The 22,905-nt window shown below is 40.4% G+C and overlaps 1 protein-coding gene and 1 non-coding gene across 2 annotated transcripts in view; both read right to left on the minus strand.

The window, feature by feature from the left end:
• The window catches only part of SPAG16 (sperm associated antigen 16), an 822,373-nt gene that overhangs the window by 766,267 nt on the left and 33,201 nt on the right, over positions 1 to 22,905 (minus strand). Inside the window, exons 6-9 of the mRNA XM_038748803.1 lie at positions 21,169 to 21,276; positions 15,225 to 15,342; positions 13,244 to 13,313; positions 1,883 to 2,034 (exon numbers count right to left, since the gene is read on the minus strand). Coding sequence (XP_038604731.1) covers positions 1,883 to 2,034; positions 13,244 to 13,313; positions 15,225 to 15,342; positions 21,169 to 21,276 — 448 coding nt within the window. The remainder of the gene's footprint in view (positions 1 to 1,882; positions 2,035 to 13,243; positions 13,314 to 15,224; positions 15,343 to 21,168; positions 21,277 to 22,905) is intronic.
• Positions 5,402 to 5,539, minus strand: LOC119931151. Its single transcript, XR_005452008.1, has one exon. It is a non-coding gene; the product is annotated as a small nucleolar RNA SNORA7 (small nucleolar RNA).

Consider the following 22,905-nt stretch of genomic DNA (forward strand, 5'->3'; position numbering starts at 1 on the left):
TCACCTTTGAATCATACTTCCAGACTTGCAAAAGGTTCATGCTACAATCGGTCTCCTTAATAAAGTTTTCCTCACAATAAACCTTAAGTGAGTTATGCCAGCCTATAATAAATTACCACCAGCTAGGGCAGGCATTGATAAGATGAAACTGCCCTTACTAATAAAAAGCCCACAAAATTTTTAATTACATGGTGCCACTTTCTCCCAGTTGGCATAAATTATTAACAGCAATAACACAGCCCTGTGTATAGGAGCAAAGTGGATTTTCATAAATCTAAGGTTTTAAAAATTCATCCCCGCCCCGCCTGGCCCAGCAGAGCTCATTATAGGCAGGGAATGTGTCTGTTTATTGCTGTAAGGTACTCTCCCAAGTGCTTAGTACAGTGCTTAGCACATAATAAGCACTCAATAAACACGACTGACTGAATAAATGAATGAATGTTACACAATATGTGCACACAAGATTCAGCCTGAGAGAGGGACAGGGGCTTGCAGGCTACAGAGAGGCTGTTCCCTGCTGGTAGGGATTTTCAGTGCTTGATTCAAGAGAGAAGGTTCTGTTAAAAGCAGAATCAAGGAAGGAGTGTGAGAGAAAAAGCAATGGATCTCAAATAAGTATGTGAAGATTGTGCTTGACAAAATGACCTGAATTTATGCATGATGATACTATATACCTTATCCCAGCAAATCATATTACAATTGCATTATAGCCAAAGATGTTACAATTATCAACTGTTGAGATGTCGGAACATATCTGCTAATTATTTTGCACTGTACTCCTCCAAGCTCGTAGAACAGTGCTCTGCACAGAGCAAGTGCTCAATAAATCACCATTGATTGATTGATTGATTGATTGATTAATGTCGGAAAAAAATTCGGTGACAGATTTGTTCGAACTCCTCTGGAAGTGAGGCTTGCATATGCCAACTTCCCTCTTCTCTAAAATGTTTAACAAATGCACAGACAATTCCCATGTTTGCCGAAATGATCAGTGCCTTAGATACATCAATCAGTGAGATTTACTGAGTGCTTACTGTGTGCAGACTACCATACTAAACACTTGGGAGAATGCAGCACCATGGCCTAGTGGAAAGAGCAGAGGACTCACCAATTACCTGCTGCGTAACCTTGGGAAAGACACTTTACTTCTCTGTGCCTCAAGTACCTCATCTTTAAAATGGGTGTTAACTCCTTCTCCCTCCAACTTAGATGGGAGCCCCATGTGGGACAGGAACGTTGTCAACATGAATACTTTGTATCTACCCCAGCACTTAAAAAAGTATTTAACACATAGTAAGCATTTAACAAATACCACAGAGTTGGCATACATGTTCTTGGTCACAAGGAGTTTAAACTCATTTCAATATAGTTATTATTATTATCATTATTATCATTATACATTCCTCTAGCCTCAAAGAAAACAAGATTGCAGTACTTTGTTACTACTGCGATCGAAAAGGCTGTTGATCCTGTCTTCATTCAAAAATGAAAATTAAAACAGAAGACAAAAAATAGATCAAATTAGTTCCTCTCAATGTTTGGTTCAAAAATTTCTATGCATTAAATCTATGTTTACATATACAATGATATCATAAGATATACATTGGAATTCTGTGTTTTTCCAACAAAAAGGGTAAAAATCAGCACCACCAGGTATAAGAGCATTCCAATTTGTATTTCAGAGTAACCCACCTCTCACGAACACTCTGAATGTATGAAAGTTGAACAAAATGCTTTTTCTTGCAGTATTACAACTTACCTGAAGCAGAATGAAATGGTAGATGTAATTAAGAACGCATCTTTGCAATGCATGGGCTTTCAATAAACCATAACGTAGATCTGTAAATTATTCTTGAGTTCAGTATACAGAGAATTTGCATACCTTTGGGTACCTCTTGCCTTTCTGTTTCACTGGGTCTTTGGCTGTATCATGGGAAATGACTCCATCACACTGAAGCTTTCCTTCCCTGGCTCTTTGAAGAGCTTCTTGGGTCGGACCTTCTGAGTCATTTTCTCTTTCACATCTGTGACCTACTATAAAATAACACAATTTGGTTATTATGAGAATTATATCATTTGCACTTTGTGACTTAAAAAGCTAAGCAAATTACAAAAGGAAACTCAGTAGTGCAAATTAAGGGCCCTATTGATACTTTCCACTGGAATGGACATTTCTGAAAAAGAAATGTTACTGTAATAAAAGACATGTATGTGAATGTATGCATATACACAAAAATACATACTTACAAACAAGCAAATCCAAAAATACAACTGAATTACAACCACACTTTCAAGAACTTTATCACAAAATGATAGTTTAATGGGGAACATTTCCTTTACACTTACATGGTTATAACAGTTAACACAACCACCACCCTCCCATCAGAGAAAATGGTGACCTCAATGTCATCCTCATCTCTTTGCTATTTGCTAACTCTCACATCCAGTCCACTGCCAAACCCTGCTGGTTCTTCTTGTGCAATGTCTCCCAGCTCTGCCCTATCTTCTCCATCCAAACTGGTCCCAACCTGGTACAATCTCTGGTCTTGCCTTGGCTAAACTATTTCATTACCCTTCTGGCTGGTCTCCCCTTCCTCCAGACTCTTCCCCCTTCCTCCTCCTACACTCCTCCAATCTATACTACTTGCTGTTGTACGAAGCATTTCTTTTTTCCTCTCAACCCTCCACTGGCACACTCTGTCTCTTCACATTAAAGGAATTCTGCTCACAATCAGCTTCAAGGCTCTTTATCATCTGCTCTCCTCACTCTTTCCAAGACAACCTTCTAGAGGTACTTCACTCTAAACTCTCCCATTACTACCCTTTTGCTCAGACTGCTTCCATAGTTTGGAGCTACCTCTCTCTAGGCATCAGACAGATCCCACTTCATTCACTCATTCAATTGTATTTATTGAGCACTTACAGTGTGCAGAGCACTTTACAAAGCACTTGGGAAGTACAAGTTGGCAACATATAGAGATGGTCCCTACCCAACAACGGGCTCACAGTCTAGAAGGGGGAGACAGACAACCAGTTCATTCCACATTAAAATCCATCCTAAAATCCCTCTTCCCTGATCAAGCTTTCCCCAATTAATTTCCCACCACTCTGAGCCAGATCGTCCCTTCAGCCAACTTGAGCACTAATAAACTTATTTACACTCTGTAATCCTCATTAATATAGACCCACTTTATTTTTGATCACTCTAATAGTAAATACTTTTACGTTCATCTTCCTGATTAGACTGTAAGCTCTTTGTGGGCAGGGGCCATGTCACTTCATTCAGCCTACTACAGTATACCACACCAAGTGGGTGTTCAATAAATGCTACTACTATAAATTAGGACACATTCCAGAACCTCTGTTAAAGTAAAATAAATCCTTTCATATGTAACTTATTGATATGAGAATCACTAAAGTGCTGCTTAATCTTTACTAAAGCAATTCAAATCAAAGCATCACAATATGAAATGAGTCATTATTATAAATATTAATCGATATTCGTTAAGCTCTGTGGCAGATACAGGATAATCAGATTCCACATGGGGCTCACAGAGTAGGTAGGAGGAAGAACAGGTATTAGATCCCCATTTTGCAGATGAAGGGGCAGAGAAGTTAAATGATTTGCCCTAGGCCACACAGCAGACAAATGGTAGAGCCAGGATTAGAACCCAAGTCCTCTAACTCCTGTGCTCTTTCCACGAGGCCACTCTGCTATGGTTGAGTCTTTGTGACTGTGCAATTTAAGGATGATCTGTAGTTTTCCTACTTAAAGTCCCTTGTGGCAGGCTAATTTCTCTTGAACACTTCTAGGAAACTTTGAACTCCTCTTTCCACTAGGGTCATCTTCTTCAATCATGTTTATAACTTCTTCCACTTCCTTGAAATCACAAGATGTTAGCAGATGGTAGAGAAACCATAACTTCATCTGTTTTGACACTTTACAATGATACATTTGTTCACTGAGGTCCTCATGGTACGATTATCCCTACCACTGAGATGCAGTGAACTCATCGACATCTGAATCAATTTCTAAATTCTGCTGCCTCCCCAGTTCAACAACTGCTTTGGTTATTTGCTCAGGGACCTCTTCAACACCTTGAGAAATCTCAAAGAAACAATGGGCTGAGTTTGCTTCAGGATTCATTTACTGTTGATTGCTTAATCTCAGCTCAGATGAGACAAAGGGCAGGAAGCAATTTATTTGCCTCCAGAACTTAATTACCATACTTGTTTTAGCACTTACTATGTGCCAAGCACTCTATTAAGCACTGAGGTAGGGACAAAATAATCAGGTTGGACACAGTCCCTGTCCCATGTGGGGCTCACAGTCTAATTAGGTGAGATATATCAGAGCTGGTCAAGCATAGGTAAGAGGCAATACAGAAACTTGGGGTATATCTGTTCAAGATTTGATGAAAATGCTATTGACAGTAAGATTGTATCCCAATATATGACAAATCATTTCCTTCTATATCTTTTCAGGCAAAGATCTCCCTTTGCTGAGCAGTTGCATTTCCTGGCTGCAGTAGCTGTTCTCTTTTTTACTTTGTCCCTTGATATGGAAATCCTCTCAAAACTTCTGGTTTAAAGTAACTCCATTTCTCATTGCTTAAATACAGCTGATCTCTCTTCTGCTTTGGTCCTCCACCTGTCCACAAACCTGACATAATGTTGGAGGATTTTTTGCTTTTGTTTTGTTTATTAATGGTGTTTGTTCAGCACTTACTGTGTGCCACACTCTGAACTAAGCGCTGGGGTCGATACAAGATAATCAGGTTGGACGCAGTCCATGTCTCCCATAGGGCTCACAGTCTTAATCCCCATTTTAAGATGAGGTAACTGAGGCCCAGAGAATTTAAGTGACACGCCCAAGGTCACACCACAGATAGGTGGTGGAGCTGGGATTAGAGGGCAGGTCCTCCTGGCTCCCAGGCTTGTGCTCTAACCTCTAAGCCACGCTGCTTCTCGTTTTTTTGTTTTGCTTCACTGTTCCATTTCGAGTCCTTCCCCTTCAACTCATCGCACAGAAACTGCTTGGGTATTCTGCTAACACCCAGAAGAACATGAGGATTCCAGGATCACACCAATGCTCTATCTGTCTCTGATTCTGGAACCATGTGGAGGTTTTCCTCTTGGTCAAAGACATAGATAGTCTTTTTCTAAACATTAGCATTTATTATTGTCTTATGCTGAAGTCATGTCTGACCCATTGCGAAGCCATAGACATATCTCTTCCAGAACGCCCCACTTCCATCTGCAATTGTTCTGGTAGCATATCCACAGAGTTTTCTTGGTAAAACTACAGAAGTGATTTGTCATTGCTTCCTTCTGTGTAATATATGAGTCTCTGCCCTTGACTCTCTCCCATGACGCTGCTGCCCAGCACAGCTGAGTTTTGACTTGTAGCAGGTTGCCTTCCACTCATAAGCCACTGTCCAAGCTAGGAATGGAATGGATATACCTCTGATTGACTCTCCCTCCTGTAATCATGACTGGTAGAGTCCTGGAAACTCTCCAGGTGCGACACTGGGAGGGGTACATTAGCATTAAACATCCCTATTTTTTTCCTCTAATAATATATTTTATAATGCTCATCTATGAATTTATCCAAACAGTTCTGGAACCTGCTGATAATTCTGGCCTCCATATCTTCCTCATACAATCCACCCGCATGGACATGATGTCATAAGTAGTGTTTCACTGCTACTGGGCTGTTTTCCAAGCCCTAGTTGACTGTGGTCCTGACATTTAGTGTTAGGCAGGAGTACATCTTCCATGATGTTCCATCTTCCTTGATCATTCACAGTTCATCAATACTCTCACATCCCCCAGCCCTCCGCTTTGGGGTCAAGGGATACATTTGTTGATCTTCCCAAACACTGATTTGATGCCAGGAGACTTTTACAAGCAGCATGGCTCAGTGGAAAGACATCAGGCTTGGGAGTCGGAGGTCATGGGTTCAAATCCCAGCTTCACCACTTGTCAGCTGTGTGACTTTGGGCAAGTCACTTGACTTCTCTGGGCCTCAGTTACCTCATCTGTAAGATGGGGATTAAGACTGAGCCCCATGTGGGACAACCTGATCACCTTGTATCCTCCCCAGAGCTTAGAACAGTGCTTTGCACATAGTAAACACTTAACAAATGCCATTATTATTATTATTTAACAGGGAAAGTATAATGTTTAGAGCACGGGCCTGGGAGTTAAAAGGTAATGGGTCCTAATCCAGGCTCTGCCACTTTTCTGCTGTTGACTTTGGGCAAATCACTTCACTTCTCTGTGCCTCAGTTACCTCATCTGTAAAATGGAGATTGAGGCTCTGAGCCCCATATGGGATGGGGACTATGTCTGACCCAATTTGCTTGTATCCATCCCAGCACTTAGTACAGTGCCTGGCACTGAATAAATGCTTAACAAACAGCATCATTATTATTACTATTATTATTTCCCACCCAAAGCAGAGCGGAGGACGAAGAATCCTTGCTGTGTTTACTGGTATTAGCTGAAAGATAAAGGGATAAGTAGGAGAGAGGGCAAATAGTGGCCAAAGTAGAAGAAGATAGACAAAAGAAGATACGAAGCATTCTCTTGTGCATGATAGTCTTCCTGTTTAGGTAAGTCCCTCTCTCTCCTTCATGCCCCACCTTCCCACGCCCACTCTCTCTCATCCCATCCTTCCCACTCTGAATTGCTGCAGGCAATTTTCTGCCCCTCGCTCCATGCACACTGAGCCTCCTCCCCCCCAACCCATTTTCACCCCACAGTTTTATTTTCAAGCCCTTCTCCCATCTGCTCACGTCCTTTATGGTGGTTTTTCTTTGAAACATTCTTTAACAGTCAAGGGGACAGGGATGGGCCTGGGTAGAGTCAGTGGAGGCCCAGATCCATTTCAGGGTGTATGGAAAGGGACTACCAAGAGGAGACCACCTGGGACTGCCTGGACCCCGCCAAAAGCAGGGAGAATGGGGGGAAACTAGTGATGGGGGGCACAGTATAGGATGAACCACAGAGGTTGGAGAAGGAGGGATTTTGAGGTGTAGGAGCGGGACAGGAGAGCTATGTCAAGAGCAAATCCAAGAGTGGGAAGAGTAATCTGAGGGAGGTTGGCCTTGGGTAATTTACCTGCTTCCACGTGAATCCAATAAATGGAATACCATGCAAAAATCACTTCATCAAGAAGTGAAATCTGTGAGACAGTCATGGAGCAGAGGCAAAAAGGGAAAACAGATTTGAGGAAACAAGTCCTTTCTGTCCTACAAGTCCTAAAGTTGCAAGTGATAGGAAGGAAGAAAAAGAACCAATATTTGAATAACATTTAAGATTCCACCCTCCTCTAGGACCTGGTTAGTGACAAAAGTAAGCCATATGTTGCTAAAAATGTGATGAGGATAGATGTTTCTTTTTCTCACATCTGTTCATCCTCTAATCCAAATAATCCCAATTGATCCTGAGGCAGAGTTAAGAAACTCCCTCTGTGAGTAAATAATTTACGAATGTAATGAAAAAGTAACACATTTATGTTGCACAAATATTTCCCAAGCTTGTGTTCTCTTCATTTCAGCCAAGGAGAAAACAAGCCTATTCATTATTTTGGAGTCCTTTCATTCATTCAATTAATTCAATCGTATTTAGTGAGTGCTTACTGTGTGCAGAGCACTGTACTAAGTGCTTGGGAAGTACAAGTTGGCAACATATAGAGACGGTCCCTACCCAACAGTGGACTCACAGTCTAGAAGGGGGAGACAGAGAACAAAACAAAACAAAACAAATTAACAAATTAACAAAATAAAATAAATAGCCTTCTCCCTAAACAATAAAGTTATTCTAAATTTCAATTTGAATTCTCCAATTTTCTAGGAGAACAGAACATTTGCTACTAATCAATAACGTTCCACCCACTTAATCAGCTATCATTATCATAATCAATGACCATTTATTGACCATCATATACATAGAGAGCAAAGGGGAAACAGTGAACAATCTTCTGTATTTGAAAATGGTGCTGCTACTGGCAACATCCTAACAGTGCCAGCAGGTACAGCTGGAGATCAATGTGTGTTTCATGATCCATTCCATACTATGTGCATGAGAAGCTCATCCTTTGTCATACTGATGTGTTTGGTGCTTGCAGCAACTGTTTTGGTTTTCAAATATGTTTTATGAAATCCTGAATTTCCTTAATTGTCTGCTCCTAGGCCGATCTCCCTTCTGTTTGCTACACTGGTTTATTTACATTATCTTCCTCTAAAAGCGAGAAGCATCCTGGCCTTGTGAAGACAGCATAGTCAGAAGGACCTGGGTTCTAATCCTGGCTCTGCCACTTGTCTGTTGTGTGACCCTGGGCAAGTCGCTTCACTTCCCTGCTCCTGCTACCTCATCTGTAAAATAGGGATTAAGAGTGTGAGGCCCAAGTGGGAGATGGGTCGTGTCCAACCTGATTAGCTTGTACCTATCCCAGCTCTTAGTACAAGGCCTGGCACATAGTAAGCATTTAACAAATACCATAAAAAAAGTTCACTGAAATAACACACTGTTTGCAACCCAAGGATAAAGCCACTAGAAGCAGTCCTAGGATGAGCCTGTTCTAAGGGAGTGAGTCAGGCAATTTAGGTAACATGCTCTTAATCAATTGATAGAATATACTGAGCACTTAATCTGGGCACTGAACTAGGCATTTAGGAGAACAACTGAGATAGACATAACTCTCGCCCTCAAGACGTTCACAATCTAGAGGGGAGATGGACATAAAAATAAAATACAAGTAGGAAAAAGTACTAGAATTTAGTGATGATGTACTTAAGTTAGTGGTGGGGGCTAAATACCCAACTACTTGGGTGACCTGGAAGTGTTTAAGTAGCATTTCGAGGTCTTATGGATAGGTAAATCAGAGTTTAATCAGCACAGACCTCTTTGAGGAGATGTGTCACAGGTGTGGCCTGCAACATGCACAGTATTGTTTCAGAACTGAGGCAAGAACATTATGAACTAGGGTCAGAACTGTAGCAAATACAGTCATTTTACAAAATGTTGCAGATTAGATTTCCAATACTCAAAGTGTAACCTTGAGACTAATCATACAAAAGGAATTTTTATGGACTTGGGGGCATCAAAAGGACCTAATAAGAAAGACTGAACCTTGCCAGTGAGGGTCTTGCGGATGGGGTACTGGAAAAAACAGACTTCTCAAGAACCAATAAAAGGATACTGAGATGGAGCATAGCCTAATGGAAAGAGCAGAGGATTGACTGGGCATCAAGAGACCTGGATTCTAATCCCAGCTCTGCCACTTGCCTGCTGTGTGACCTTGAGCAAGTCACTTGACTTCTCTGTGCTTCAGTTTCCTCATGTCTATAGCGGGGATTAAATATCTATTCTCCCTCCCATGATTATTATTATTATTATCATTAGTAGCAGTAGTGATAGGATGCACGTCCCATCATCACATATAAAACCCTACATTCAAGCTAATGTTCTGGTAGCATTTAAGGATGCAATTCCTAATTAAGATCAGGCAGCATGTAAAAAGCTGATCAAACAAGTTTTCTCAAAGAATGCAATCCCCCACAAGAATATGCCGTTACAATAGACATTTACTGTAGAATATCAAAATATATCTCAAGGGCTGGAATGTTGCCCCATGAATACACCATCCAAAGAAAGACTGTTTCTTTCAGCAGAGGCAAGTTGAAAGGCGATAAACTTAAAGCAGATTTACCAGCTCAGATCTCACAGAGCAATAGTTAGGCCAACATACATATAAGTACAAAGAAGAACTACAGGCTTTGAAACAAATTTTCAACAAAGAAAAGGAGTGGATTTTGTAGGAATTTTCTTTGCAACTGAAAAAATTGAGAGGACTGAAAAGAATTTAGGTTCACTCCTTAGGGATCTGCACATTACTGACAGCTCCTTGAATGGAACTGATTTTGCAGAATACTAAGTATTTGTTCGATAATTCGAGTGAGAAGCAGTGTGGCTCAGTGGAAAGAGCGCGGGCTTGGGAGTCAGAGGTCATGGGTTCAAATCCCAGCTCAGCCACTTGTCAGCTGTGTGACCTTGGGCAAGCCACTTAACTTCTCTGTGCCTCAGTTCCCTCATCTGTAAAATGGGGATTAAGACTGTGAGCCCCACGTGGGACAACCTGATCACCTTGTATCCTCCCCAGCGCTTAGAACTGTGCTTTGCACAGAGTAAGCAGTTAACAAATACCATCATTATCGTTACTATTATAAAATCTTATTCATTTTTAAAAGAGAAGCAGCAGCCAGTTTAATGCCTTAAAGTCCGTAATGTGGGTGATAAATATTTAGAATGGGAGTTCAGAGAAGATCCATCACCTAAGAATCAAGTGGCACACATGCTATATGATAATTGCTGATGGATACTCCCCACAGGAACAACCAATGAGACACAGAGTTGAAGCCACAAGACTGATATCCTGCGGAGTGATTATAGTAGTAATGGCTTGAGCAGTTTCTCGAGCACATTCTTGTTGCCATGGCAACACAACAAGCAAGAAGGCAGATAGAGAGGCAGCCTATTGCTCAGTGCAATTGTCGTTTTCATCCACATAAGCTGGCTAAAGGCAGAGCCGGGTCTAGGATCAAGCTCTGCCACTACCCGGAACTGTTCTTCATCCACAGTTCCTCCTCCTCCTTCTCCTACTCACTCCTTCTCCTCCCATCCCCATTGCCCCTACTCCCTCCCTCTGCTCTACCCACTTCCCCACCCCACAGCACTTGTGTATACTGGTACACATTTTATTTATTTATTTATTTTATTAATGATGTGTATATATCTATAATTCTATTTATCTATTTTGATGCTGTTGATGCCTATTTGTTTTGTTTTGTTCTCTGTCTCCCTCCTTCTAGACTGTGAGCCCATTGTTGGGTAGGGATTGTTTCTACCTGTTGCTGAACTGTATTTTCCAGGCACTTAGTACAGTGCTCTGCTAATAGTAAGCACTCAGTAAATACGACTGACTGAATGAATGAATGAATCCACAGGAGCAATAGGGCTATAAAGCATCTAACAGGAACAAGTAATTGGAGATGGGGTTGCAGCTGTCCCTGAGAGGAGGGGAAGGGGAGGGAGACGAAGGGCAGCAAAATCAGCAAAACAGCTTCAAGTCTGGGGTTTTAGGTCCAAGTTAAATATGGCTTGAATTGGGAGATTTTCTTCAAAGAGTTTGACATTGTTCCTACTAAAGGGCTTTTCACATTACCTTAGTCCTGGTATCTGTTTGGGTAGATATGAAGAGAAAAATCTGGTAGAGAAGAAAGGATCCAGGATTTTCTTTTATACTAGGAATTGACCATAAACCATGCTGACCAAAATGGGAAGGTTGACAACCCCATGGGGCAGTTTTTATTTTTAGGGGAGCTTTGAATTAGAGGAACATTGCATCTAAATCTTGCAATGTCTTCCTCAATATTTCATGAAGCTGTCTCTTTTCACCATTTTAGACCTCCACTGATTTAGGCTTCTCTTATCTCCTTGGCAAGATTACTGTAATAACTTCTTAACTACTCTTGGCATAGTTAATAGAGCATGGGCCAGGGGGTCTGAAGGTCATGGGTTCTAATACTGGCTCCACCACTTGTCTGCTGTGTAACCTTGGGAAAGTCACTTCACTTCTCTGGCCCTCGGTTACCTCATCTCTAAAATGGGAAGTGAGACTGTGAGCCCCACATGGGACAGGGGCTGTATCCAACCCGATTTGCTTGTATCCACTCCAGTGCTTAGTACAGTGCCTGGCACATAGTAAGTGCTTAACAAATATCATGATCATCATTATTATTATTATTATTGTTACTCTCTGTCTCCACCCTCTCTCCTTTTCAGTCCATTTTATATACAGCCTTGTGAATCATCTTTCTAAAATACCTCCAAAAGCTTCCAAAGGCCATTGCCTCTCCCATCAAACAAAAATTCTAGATCATTGCTGGAGCATTTATTGAAATCCCACCTAGTATAGTGCACTGTAGTAATACCAATGATGGTATTTGTTCATCGCTTCCTATGTGTCAAGAACTGTTCTAAGTGCTGGGGTAGATACAAGTTAATCAGGCCAGACACCTTCCCTGTCCCAAACGTGACTGAAGGTCTAAGTAGGCGGGAGAACATAGGTATCGAATCCCTGTCTTACAGTTGAGGAGACTGAGGCACAGGAAAGTGAAGTCAGCAGCAAGAGGTGGAGCCAGGATTAAAACACTGGTCTTCTGACTACCAGACTGGTGCACTTTCTCCCAATAATAGTAATAATAATTATTATTATTATAGTATTTGTTAAGCGCTTACTATGTTCCAGCACTGTTCTAAGCACTGGGGTATATACAAGGTAATCAAGTTGTCCCACGTGGGACTCACAGTCTTAATCCCCATTTTACAGATGAGGAACTGAGGTACAGAGAATTGAAGTGACTTGCCCAAGTCACACAGCAGACAAGTGGTGGAGCCGGAATTAGAACCCAAATCCTCTAACTCCCAAGCCCGTGCTATTTCCACTAGGCCATGCTGCTCCAACATCTTATATATGCTTGTTTGTTGTAGAGGTATTCATTTATCTTTTATCTTGCTCTTTTAACCACTATATATTCATCAATTTATGTCTGTCTCACACCAGATTGTAAACTCCTGGATGGGTGGGACAGTGTCTAATGATTTTTCTCTATATCCCCCGAGGGCCTAATGCAGTGCTCTGCATATAGTAGGTTCTCAAAAAATACTATGGGTAACAACAGAACACTCATTAACTAGATTAACCTAGGGTGAACATTTCCAGTACAGAGTTGGAGAGATTACACCAACAAACTAGTTCCTTGGTCCGGGCAGTAGTGTTTGGGAAGATTTGAGATGTGAACCCGATGTGACCTCTCCAACCCCAACAAGCCATACATTATTCAATATCTCCTAACTCTTTTTAATTTCTATTTCCACAGCTCCAATTCTGCTGAGTCCCATTAAGGAGTCTCATTTCTGCTACCTTTTCCCACCATCCCAGGTTCTCTCTTGTGACGTACAAAACTTTGAATACTATATGTTAATTTACTCTTCAGAAAATAATGCTGATGTGAAACTTGAAAGATATATATGCCTCTCCAGTCATGAAATTAATTACTCTTAAATCCCCTGTTTGATGACAGGAAATACCAAAGTAAAATGATGAAATAGCTCAGTGGTACACTTATAAACATCTGAGAAGTAATGGATTTTATCTGTATGCTTCTGGTTTTACCTCTACTCTTAGGAATCTGGACACTATGTCCTGTTTCCAAATTCTGCAAAGTAGCCTGGAGTCCTGTAATCTAAAGAATGAAACAAGCAGTCATTATTTACATATAATACAAGTTTATCAAATAATCAAATCAGAGACTAATTACAAAAAACCTTACAAAGATTTTCCCAAACACCTCCTTTAGCTTAATTTCAAGAAGGTTGAAATATGTGTCTTGTACAAACTTAACTCTAAACTTAACCTTACAGTTAAAATGGAATGTGTTGGATCCTGTTGAATGTGTCTTGCACAAAAGGAATGTATGCAATTATTTATTTTGGTATTTAAAGATTAAATTTTACAATATGATTTCATGAATCAAACTGATAATTTAAGCGCTATTGCTTTTTAAGATATTTTCTTCTAGGTTCAGAATGTTTTTCTTCATTTTATTATTCCTTATGTGTTTAAAAGAGAGGAGGCATGAATGCTTACTGGAATACTAAACCACACAGAGATTAAACAACTGGCCCAAGATCCAGAAACTACTGGAGCAGGGAGGGAATATAACGTTCCAACTCAGTGCTTTCTTGACAAGAAAATCCCCTTTTCTAATTTTACTGAAACACTATTTCCTATCAAGAATAGTTGTTCACCTGGTACCTTAATGATGAGGAACCATTCCTCTCCTGAAAGAATTCAATTTTTTCATTAGGGATGACTTTAAAATTCAAGCTATAAAAGCACCACGTCTCCCAGATGTGTACAATTAAACTGGAAAATATATTTTTTTTCTGGCAAAAATTTCAGCAGTATGAAAATGGCTTAAACTTAGAAAACATAAAATAAATGGTGAAAAAATGTAAGAATGCCTATCTAAAATGAAGCAGGAACATGTCAAACAGTATGGTCTAGTGGAAAGAGCAAGGTTCTGAGAGTCAGAGGTCCTGGATTCTATTCCCAGCTCCATCCCTTGCCTGCTGTGTGACCTCAGGCAAGTCACTTAACTGATCTGTGCCTCGGTTTCCTCATCTGTAAAGTGGGGATTTAATACCTGCTTGCCCTCCTACTTAGACTATGAGCCACCTGTGGGACAGTGACTATGTAATCACTATATAAGCCATTATTTTGTATCTACCCCAATGTTTAGTACAGTGCTTGGCAAATAGTAAGCATGAAGAAGTGTGATCATCATCATAATTATAGTTATTAAAATTATTATTACTATATTTTCATTAAGTCAATTTAATGAAAGCAATGATCAGGAGAAAAACTATTTAGTCTGCAGTTCTTTACCTATTTTCAATGACATCAACTTTTTAATCACAACAGAATGACGAAACAACTCTCGGATATTTTATCAAAATAATGAGAACAAAAATAAACTTGAATAGAGAAACAGAATTTCAAACTACTATGAGACATATGCTTAAAATGAGAAATGCAGCTATTATAACACAAAAATAGAGTGAACCGTGGCAGCTCAGTTTGGATTGGCTTTGACTGTCCAAGGTCAAGAAACAGACCTTAGTACATCCAGTTATTCATTTCTACCTTTTTATCATGTTATGGGATGACATGGCACTAATCTTTAATTCTAACTCTACAGGAAATAACTGGTAGGAATTGATGCATATAATTTTGACTCAAACAAATTGAATTTGCTTGTCAATTAAGTGTTTGGCTAGAGATAATCTTCCATTTTAACAACCAGGTTAAGTTTAGAGTTAAGGTTCTATGTAAAATAAATAAGACACAGAGTATCAAAATGACCATGCAGCCAAACCACACTAATAATGCTCTGTCACCGCAGATGTGATCAAGAAATGAAAACCAGAATTACTGCAAACCTCACTTTATCCTGTAATTTTCATCTGATTTTCCTCCCAACACCTTTTCAAAAATTGTGAATGGTCAGGAAATCGACTGATTTGGGCAGCATGGTCCCTGCCTTGACTCCTAATAAAGACTGATAATAAGGTTGCCTTCTCAAATTTCTTACCTGTCCAACTGCTTTATCTTTTTCCAAGGTAGTCAGCATTTTCTGCCTCAGTAAAGAATCTTTTTTCTCCTGGAGCAGCTTTAGAGTTTTCTCATATGATCCATAATGTAACTTTAACCTATGAAAGTTCAATGGTCAATTGCATTTTATAGGACAACTGATTTAAACTGGTCACTTCCAACTAAACGTTTTTGCTACAGTCAAAAATAAACCATATTAAAAGTCAAGTGTACATTATCGAGGAGGGGAAAAACATATCATTTGGGATAAGTTTCTTGCCCATCCACCATTTTATCTACTGAATAGCTTTCCTAAACTAGTAACTGCATATGACACTTACACTAGTGTTCATCATCTTTTCTTCATCCTTATATTATTCATTTTGAAGAAGGCTTTAAGCTTTGAACTAACTTCAAACTTGTTGTGGCCAGGGAACGTTTCTGCCAACTCTATTATACTGTATTCTCCCGAGAGTGTAGTACAGTACTATTCACATAGTACCGTGTGATGATGATGATGATGCAGGAAAAAACAAAATATTGACCTGAAAACCTGCTTTTAGAGTAATTGAGAGCTACCAAGAATAAGAGATGATGAATTGCAAAGAACATGCTGACTAGACTAAAGGATAGCAATCGCTAAAATGACATTAGTGGACTCTTACATTGAATAATATACATTTAGCACGAAATACCTCACACCGCTTAATGAAACAAAACATGAAAATATTCTTCTACTTAAAACTGAAAAATATTTTACCTTAGAATTTTGTGTTTCATAACTTCCAGGAAGTTTAATATTATTAGACATTAGATGAAGAACAAAGAAAGAAAATATATGCTTCCTTGCTGAAGACTCATGGCTGAATGTAAAGTCTAAATAGCAGAGCAGTTTTTTGCTTGTGAAAAATAAAGTGAATACTGGAACTTCAAGGGACTAAGCAGAAGTACCTGCTGTCACCTGGGAAACATGTTCCTAGGCCCAGGCCTCAACCAGGAGCAAGGCAGGAGGAAAGGATCTGAATCAACCAATCAATCAATGGTACTTACTGAGCACTTAATGTGTACTAAGCTATTGGGAGAGTACAATTAGAGTTGGGGAGCTGGGGAGGACAGAGTTCCTGCAGGAGGGAGGAACAAATGCTTTCTATTGAAAAGTCAGTGTATGTATAAATCATTTAATGGTAAGAAAATCCACCCTGCCTATCTTCACTGGGCCCTCCTCTCTTCCAGGCCACAGCATTCCTGCCCTCCTCTTCCCCCTTCTCCCTGCCACTACCTCACACCTTCTTGCTGGCCCAGCCTTTTTGCTTTCAAATATTTATTTATTTTTCAACAGTATTTGTTAATCACTTATTATGAGACAAGAACTGTTCTAAGTACCCCCTTTGGGCTTACATGATTATCTTTTATCAAAAATGATTATCTTGTATCTCCCCCATTGCTTAGTACAGTGCTTGGCACATAGAAAGCATAGAGATTAATTTCCCACACACGTGAACAGTATCTCCTTTCAGCCAATGACAGCACTAATGAACTGTCTGTCTCCCTGGCTCTAGACTGTAAGTTCACTGTGGGTAGGGAATGTCACTGTTTATTGTTGTATTGTACTTTCCCAAGTGCTTATTACAGTGCTCTGCACACAGTAAATGCTCAATAAATACTTCAATTAATCAATCAAGGACATTAATTGAGCTCTTAACTTGTGCAGATCACCTTACTAAGTGCTGGGGGAGTATAATAGAATATAATTGGTAGCCATGATCTTGGACTACAAGGATCATAAAATTTTGTGGGGAGATGGACAATAAATTACAAATACAGGAAACAACAGAGTACAAGGGTATGTGCTTAAGTGGTCAGGGGAGTGTGACTATCCAATGCAAAGATGGCCTAGAATCAATCAATCAATCAATGGTATTTACTGAGCACTTACTATATGTATAGCACTGTATTAAGCACTTGGGAGAGTACAAAACAAGAGAGTTGGTGGACATCTTCCCTACCCACAAGGAGCTAGAGATGGGAGAATTTTAGGGTGAGGGGATGAGAGATTAGACATGGGAGGCTTCCTGGAGGAGAACTGATTTTATTAAGGCTTTGAAGAATGGGAGAGGGGTGGTTTGACAGATGAAGGGGCACAGAGTTCCTGGTTGGAGGGAGGATGTGAGCAAGAGGTTGACAGTGACGGAGACAGAACCGTGGCATAGAAAGTATATTTGTGATAGAGGGGCAAAGTGTGGAGGCTGGGTTGCAGTGGGAGAGGACTGAAGATAAGGTAGGAGGGAGAGAGCTGATTGACTGCCCTAAACCCAGTGGCAAGGAGTTTTTAATTGGTATGGAGATGGATGGACAACCACTGGAGGTTTTTGAGGATTGTGGAGATGTGTGCATAATGATTTTCTAGAAAAATGATTCAAAATTAATACACAGGTATGTATAACTCATTTTTTGTACTCTCTAATTGTAAATATTTTGAATTTGTTTCCCCTATGAGAATGTAAACTCCTTATGGGTAGGATATACACCACTTCGTTACTGTGAACTTCCCAAGAGCTTAGTACAGTCCACCATACCAAGTGAGTGCTCAGTGAAGCAGCATGGCTGCAGTTCCCTCATCTGCAAAATGGGGATCCAATATTTGTGATCCCACTTAAACTGCGAGCCCCATATGGTACCTTTTTTCTTTTTTTTTCTCATGGCACTTGTGACAGTGCTTATTATGTGCCAGGCACTGTACTAAGTACTGGGGTAGATACAAGCTGATCATGTTGGGCACAGTCTCAGTCCCCCACGGAGCTCACAGTCTTAATCCGCATTTTTCAAATGAGGTAACTGAGGCCCAGAGAATTTAAGTGATTTGTCCAAGGTCACAAAGCAGACAAGTGGCAGACCCAAGATTAGAACCCAGGTCTTTCTGACTTCCAGGCCCAAGCTCTCTCCCCTAAGCCATGCTACTTTTCTAATTATCTTGTATTCATTCATTCAATCGTATTTATCATGCACTTACTGTGTGCAGAGCACTGTACTAAGTGCTTCCCCAAACCTCCTATATCTGCCCCACTGTACCAAGGAAATGTGCCTGGCATATAGTAATTGCTCAACAAATTCCATTATCATTATTATTGTCAATAATAATAAATGCCACTATTACTATTTAAGAAAAGAGCTGGTGGAGAGGAAGTGCAACAACAGGTTCAGCCAACCATTTCAGGGAATTTGGTTAGGAAATGGAGGCGAGAGAAAGAGAGATATTCGGAGTCAGACTGTGGGATCCAAAGAACTTAGCACAGTGGAAAGAGCTCCTGGAGAGTTCAAGAGAGCAGTAAGGGAGGGAAGGAGAGTTGGAGTGAGGGTTTTTAAAAACAGGAGCGGTAACAGGGTCAGAGGTACAGACAGTGATAAAGGGGAAGGAGGGGCCATGAGAAGTTCAAGACTGGTGGTTTCTATTTCACTGACAAATAATCAATCAATGGTATTTATTGGGTGCTTGATGTGGCAGAGCATTGTACTAAGCACATATAATATTTGTGCATATATATATATATATATATATATATATAATAATGGCATTTATTAAGCGCTTACTATGTGCACAGCATTGTTCTAAGCATAAGTACCACAACTGCTGGGGAGCAAGTTACCCAGTCTCCCTCAACCCCTTCCTCACTTTCTATTTGGGCCTACCTCACTTCCCATTTCTACTTTTCCTGTGGCTCCCTCCAGCCTCCTGGGGTGGCCAAAACCAGGAAGACAGTTCCAGCCTGGCAGAGGACAAGGACTACGAGGAATATCAATCAATCAATCATATTTATTGAGTGCTTACTGTGTGCAGAGCACTACTCTAGGCACTTTGGAGAGTACTATATGTCAGATTTGGTAGATGACTTCCCAGCTTGTTAAAATCCTCCCTCTCCTATCCATTCAAACTGCTAGCACATTAATTATTGAAGGCACACCTCCTCCAGGAGGCCTTCCCAGACTAAGCCCCCCTTTCCTCTTCTCCCACTCCCTTCTCCATCTTCTTAACTTGCTCCCAGGAGAAGCAGCATGGCTCAGTGGAAAGAGGATGGGCTTTGGAGTTAGAGGTCAGAGGGGTTCAAATCCCGGCTCCACCAATTGTGACTGGGCAAGTCATTTAACTTCTCTGGGCCTCAGTTGCCTCATCTGTAAAATGGGGATGAAGACTGTGAGCCCCCCTGATCACCTGATCACCTTGTAACCTCCCCAGAACTTAGAACAGTGCTGTGGACATAGTAAGCGCTTAATAAATATATACACACATACATCTGGTGTTATGGATGGAGGTGGAAATCTTGAGATAGTGCAATTTCTGATAGTGCCAAATTTATAATCAATGAATGGCTTAGGGACCCTGAGAACCTGGCTTTCTGAACCATCCTGGGCTAAAAGTATAGGTTAATTTATAGTGCTATGAATCATTCATTCATTCATTCATTCAATCGTATTTATTGAGCGCTTACTGTGTGCAGAGCACTGTACTAAGCGCTTGGGAAGTACAAGTTGGCAACATATAGAGACGGTCCCTACCCAACAGCGGGCTTACAGTCTAGAAGGGGGAGACAGAGAACAAAACAAAACATATTAACAAAATAAACAATATAACAATATAAACAAAATAAATAGAATAAATATGTACAAATAAAATAAATGAATATATAGAGTAGTAAATATGTACAAACATATACACATATATACAGGTGCTGTAGGGAGGGGAAGGAGGTAAGGGGGGATAGGGATGGGGGAGCGGGAGAGGAAGGAGGGGGATCAGTCTGGGAAGGCCTCCTGGAGGAAGTGAGCTCTGAGTAGGGCTTTGAAGAGAGGAAGAGAGCTAGCTTGGCGGATGGGCAGAGGGAGGGCATTCCAGGCCCCGGGGATGATGTGGGCTGGGGGTCCATGGCGGGACAGGCGAGAACGAGGCACGGTGAGGAGATTAGCGGCAGAGGAGCAGAGGGTGCGGGCTGGGCTGTAGAAGGAGAGAAGGGAGGTGAGGTAGGAGGGAGCGAGGTGATGGACAGCCTTGAAGCCGAGGGTGAGGAGTTTTTGCCTGAAATCTTAAATCAATCAATCATCAATAGTATTTATTGCTATGTGGCTGGAAAGTTGCCTATGCCAAATATTTGTCCCTGCCACTTTCCCACTGGGACTTTCTGGACCAGGGACTTTTCCAACTGGGATTTAGAGGAACAACCTATCCCTTGGATCTTCTTTGGGACTGAAAAGGGGTTGGATAGGAAAAAGTGGTGTCATTGAGATAAACACATTGGAATCCACCATCCCCACAGGCCTGAGAGAGCTCTGACAATCAAGGCATCATTATCCATTCTCTTTTCATTGGTCATAGATGTGTGAGCTCATCCATGGCAAGGTGACTGTTCTTTATTCTGATTCCATTATCTTCTGTCCACACAACTTGAGTTCATTAATTCAGTCTATTTATTGAACACTTACTGTGTGCAGAGCACTGTACTGAGCGCTTGAATAGTTGACTTGACACCTGTCCGCATGTTCTGTTTTGTTGTCTGTCTCCCCCCCATCTAGACTGTGAACCCGTTGTTGGGTAGGGACCGTCTCTATATGTTGCCGACTTGTACTTCCCAAGCGCTTAGTACAGTGCTCTGCAACCAGTAAGAGCTCAATAAATATGATTGAATGAATGAATGAATAGTTGCAATTACCTCATAAAGAACTGCAAGCTCCTCTAGGCCAGTGACTGGGTCTTCTTGGTCTTTTGCTTTTATGAATGCTCCCAAGCACTTAGAACAGTGTTCTGTACACAATAGGCAATCAAATACTAATAATGCTGTTCTCTGATAACTTGAACTACAACAAACTTATTGCTAGGTTACATGGTCTATATCAATTTAACAATCACTTACAGAATAACTCTAACACAGCAGGTGACATAAAATATAATTACCTACCCTTTAATATCATTATTAAGTTTGTCCTTTTCCTGGACTACCCGCTTGTGGTGAAGTCGGTGGAAGTCACATTCTTTCTTCGATTTCAGCAGATTTTTGCTAGCTTTGCTGTGCAAAAAAAAAAGAAGAATTCTTTGGAGGCTTATCATCAAAATAATGAAAACTGGATGAATTATGGTCATGGAAAAAATAGTTTTTAAAAGCCAAGTCATTGGTGCAGATTGAGGATTTTATACTGTCCAGAGATTTAACTAGAGAAATGAACTCTAGAATAATTTCAATTAGATCGTTGGCCTTCATTTTCAACATCACCACAGCACCACAAAATTTAAGTGATGAAGGACAGCACTTAGAACAGTGCTGTGGACATAATAAGTGCTTAATAAATGCCAGTAAAATCAGTAAAATTTAAATTTTACTGATGAAGGACAGGAATCACCTAGCCATAGAAACTATGAATCCTACAATACATTCCTCAAAGTCTCAGTTGAGACTTTGATCTAATGACAAAGAAGCTTAATCCTCCACTTTTATGTTCTAATTCTCATCAGAAATCCCTGGAAGTTTCTCAAAGATCCATTCACAATAAACCTCAATATATTAGGCTGATACTGACGAGGATCCAATTGACTACGGACCTCTAACCTTAAAAATAAAAACTAAAATGAGACTTTCTTCCAGAAGTTCAGTTTAGAGTCACATTAAACATTATATAATCTCATTCTCAGTTAATATGCTTTTTTAAATGTGTACAAATTTCATTTCCTCACTTAAAAAATGAAAAAAATTTTTCTAACAAAGTTTGAAGAGTGCCTAGAATGTTAATAGCAAACAATGAATACTCAATAATAGTGTAATAACTGTTCTTTGCAATAACACTATTAATGGGGAGATTTAGGGTCATGTGCTTGATGTTGCCTAACAAAACAAATGCTTGAATGATAATCCCTTCCACATCCATTGCTTGACACTTCCTGGACTGTTCATTTTGCTACACGAGAAAAGTTAAGAATATATTGCCTACTTATATCTAAAAGTTTTCTGACTTTCAATTAATCAGTCCATGAATGGTATTCATTTGAGTGCTCACTTGTGCCAAACACTGTTATTAATCACCTGGGAAAATTCAATTCAACATAGTTGGGAGAAACGATGCCTACCCACAAAAAGCTTTCAGTCTACTGGAGGAAAGAGACATTAAAATAAATCACAGATAGATGAAATAGAGTAGGAGGATATTTATATATGTGCTGTGGAGCTGGGGTGAGTATCAAAGGGCTTAAAAGGTAGACAGACAAATTCATAGTCAATGCTGAGGGGAGAGTGGATGGGGTAATTAGAGCTTAGTCAGGGAAGGCCTCTTGGAGGAGATGGGATTTTAGGAGGGTTTTGAAAGTGGGAGGAGTGATGGACTATCAGATATGAAGAGGGAGGGAGGATGTGGGCAAGGGGTCAGTGGTGGGATAGATGAGATCGAGATATACAGAGTAAATTTGTGTTAGAGGAGTGGAGTGTGCAGAATGGGTTAAAGTAGGAGATCAGGGAGGTAGGTAGGAAGGAGAGAGCTGATTGAGTGTCTTAAAGTAGATGGTAAGGATTTTCTGTTTGATGTAGAAGTGGATGGACTACCATTGGAGATTTTAAAGGATTGGGGAGATATGCACTGAAGAATTTTTCAGAAAAATGATCAGGGCAGCAGAGTGAAGTATGAACTGGAGAGGGCACAGACAGGAGGAA

Source organism: Tachyglossus aculeatus, chromosome 7 (assembly GCF_015852505.1).
Source record: "Tachyglossus aculeatus isolate mTacAcu1 chromosome 7, mTacAcu1.pri, whole genome shotgun sequence".
Lineage (NCBI taxonomy): Eukaryota > Metazoa > Chordata > Mammalia > Monotremata > Tachyglossidae > Tachyglossus > Tachyglossus aculeatus.